Below are 2,104 nucleotides of genomic sequence, written 5' to 3' on the forward strand. Positions count from 1 at the left end.
AAAAAAGAAAAGAAAAGCTTGCCTCAGGCAGATCAGCATTAAATAGTCCTTGTCAATTCTCTTCCCAGGGCTCTTCAACCTTCGAGCCAGTGACATCCCCTATAACCCCTTCTTCTATTCCTACACACTGCTCACAGACTCTTCTATCAGGTATGGCTTTTCCTTAGTTTGCTGTCGTGGACTTCCTCCAACTTCCACCCTCTCGATGCCCCACCACTGATCCTGCCTTAATGTACAGCCCTCTGGTTGCCCATCAGCTTGGTGCCTGCCCCAGCACAACCCTTTAGAAAACCCCCTGTTGGCTTTTCCTGACTCTTTAAACCTCTGTCCCTGTTGAATCCCAAATCTGGCCTGCTTGGCTCCCTGGGGCTGGCTTCCTTTGACCTCCAGGAACAAAGGGACTGTGACTGCCTCTGGTCCTTTGCATTCTTAACAGATGCTCAGGACCCTCCTTGCCTTCCTGCCCCACCCAGGTTGTTTGCAAACAAGAGTCGCTTTAGCTCTGAAACCTTGAACTATCTGAACTCCAGTTGCACAGGCCCCATGTGTGTGCAAATCGAGGATTACAGTCAAGTTCGTGACAGCATCCAGGCCTACGCATTGGGAGATGTGAGGATCTGGATTGGGACCAGCTATACCATGTATGGGATCTATGAAGTGATACCCAAGGTGGGTTTACCAGGCCCCAGCCCAAGCCAGGCACCAATCTCCGCTCCAGGCCTGAGAAGTCTTAATCTAAAGTGGGATGAAACCCCTCAGCCATTCAGTCACCTGGTCAGCCAACAACTGTGCAGTGAGTTCCCTTCTTGGCCTAACTGGGAAGAGACAGAATAGGAAACAGGGATGTTCGTCCAGAGAGCTCATAAAATTGTTAGGAGGCTGGAGAGTATATGGCCTGATCTAGCAGAGATTTTGGAGTCAGCCAAACTTGAAAATGAATTCCAGCTCCACCCCTAACTAGCTGTGCAGTGACTTTGGACAAGCAACTTAGCCAATCTGGGTCTTTTTCTTCACCTATAAAATGGCAATAAGAGTCCTGACCTCGCAGGAGTCGTTCAGTGGAGATTTAAAGGAGATAGTGTATATGGCTGACACATGGTAGGCGTTCAATAAATGGTAGCTGTCATGATATGTACAGGAAACTTACACTGTCAGAACAGCCCGTCGATTGACTCAGGCCAGACTCTGATCCATCCCAGAGTGCTAGTGGGATCCAAAGACAGGGAGTTCACTGCTAAGCAAGGCAGTGTCAATCAAGGAAGCCTTCCTGGAAGGAGGGAAGGTTCAGCTGGATGTGGAAAACTAGGAAAGACAGAAAGCACACAGAGGAGAGAGCATTGCCAAGAAACGGTGGCAAGTCTCACCTCTGCTGGGTCCTCCTGCCAGTCCTTTGAAAACACCCCTGTGCCATGGAGACCTCCTTTACTGTGCCCCCAGACCTCCTTTTCTCCTCCCTGCCCCCAACAGGAGAAACTCGTGACAGATACCTACTCCCCAGTGATGATGACCAAGGCAGTGAAGAACAGCAAGGAGCAGGCCCTCCTCAAGGCCAGCCACGTAAGTCCACATTCAGGCAGACATGGCCTTTTGGGAGTATCCAGCCTAATGAGTTAGAAAGGAAAGGCTTCCAGAAGAGCCTGAAGAAGACCCTCAATGAAACAAAGAAGCAAGCTGGGTGTGGTGGCTCACGCCTGTAATCCCAGCACTTTGGGGGGCCAAGGTGAGAGGATCGCTTGAGCTCAGGAGTCCGAGACCAGCCTGGCCAATATGGTGAAGCCCCGTCTCTACTAAAAACACAAAAATTAGCCGGGCATGGTGGCAGTCACCTGTAGTCCCAGCTACTCAGGAGGCTGAGGCATGAGAATCGCTTGAACCTGGGAAGCAGAGGTTGCAATGAGCTGAGATCATGCCACTGCACTCCAACCTGGGCAAGACTACGTCAAAAAAAAAAGAGAGAGAGAGAAAGAAAGAAGGAAGGAAGGAAGGAAGGAGAAAGAAAAGAAAGAAAGAAAGAAAAAGAGAGAGAGCGAGAAAGAGAAAGAAAGAAAGAAAGAAAGAAAGAAAGAAAGAAAGAAAGAAAGAAAGAAAGAAAGAAAGAAAGAAA

At 49.2% G+C, this 2,104-nt stretch overlaps 1 protein-coding gene across 1 annotated transcript in view; it reads left to right on the forward strand.

Moving 5' to 3' along the window:
• Window positions 1-2,104, forward strand: part of XPNPEP2 (X-prolyl aminopeptidase (aminopeptidase P) 2, membrane-bound) — a 30,801-nt gene that overhangs the window by 12,861 nt on the left and 15,836 nt on the right. Inside the window, exons 9-11 of the mRNA XM_011936972.1 lie at window positions 69-150; window positions 474-669; window positions 1,468-1,557. Coding sequence (XP_011792362.1) covers window positions 69-150; window positions 474-669; window positions 1,468-1,557 — 368 coding nt within the window. The remainder of the gene's footprint in view (window positions 1-68; window positions 151-473; window positions 670-1,467; window positions 1,558-2,104) is intronic.

Source organism: Colobus angolensis, unplaced genomic scaffold (genome assembly GCF_000951035.1).
Source record: "Colobus angolensis palliatus isolate OR3802 unplaced genomic scaffold, Cang.pa_1.0 Scaffold159, whole genome shotgun sequence".
Taxonomy (NCBI): domain Eukaryota; kingdom Metazoa; phylum Chordata; class Mammalia; order Primates; family Cercopithecidae; genus Colobus; species Colobus angolensis.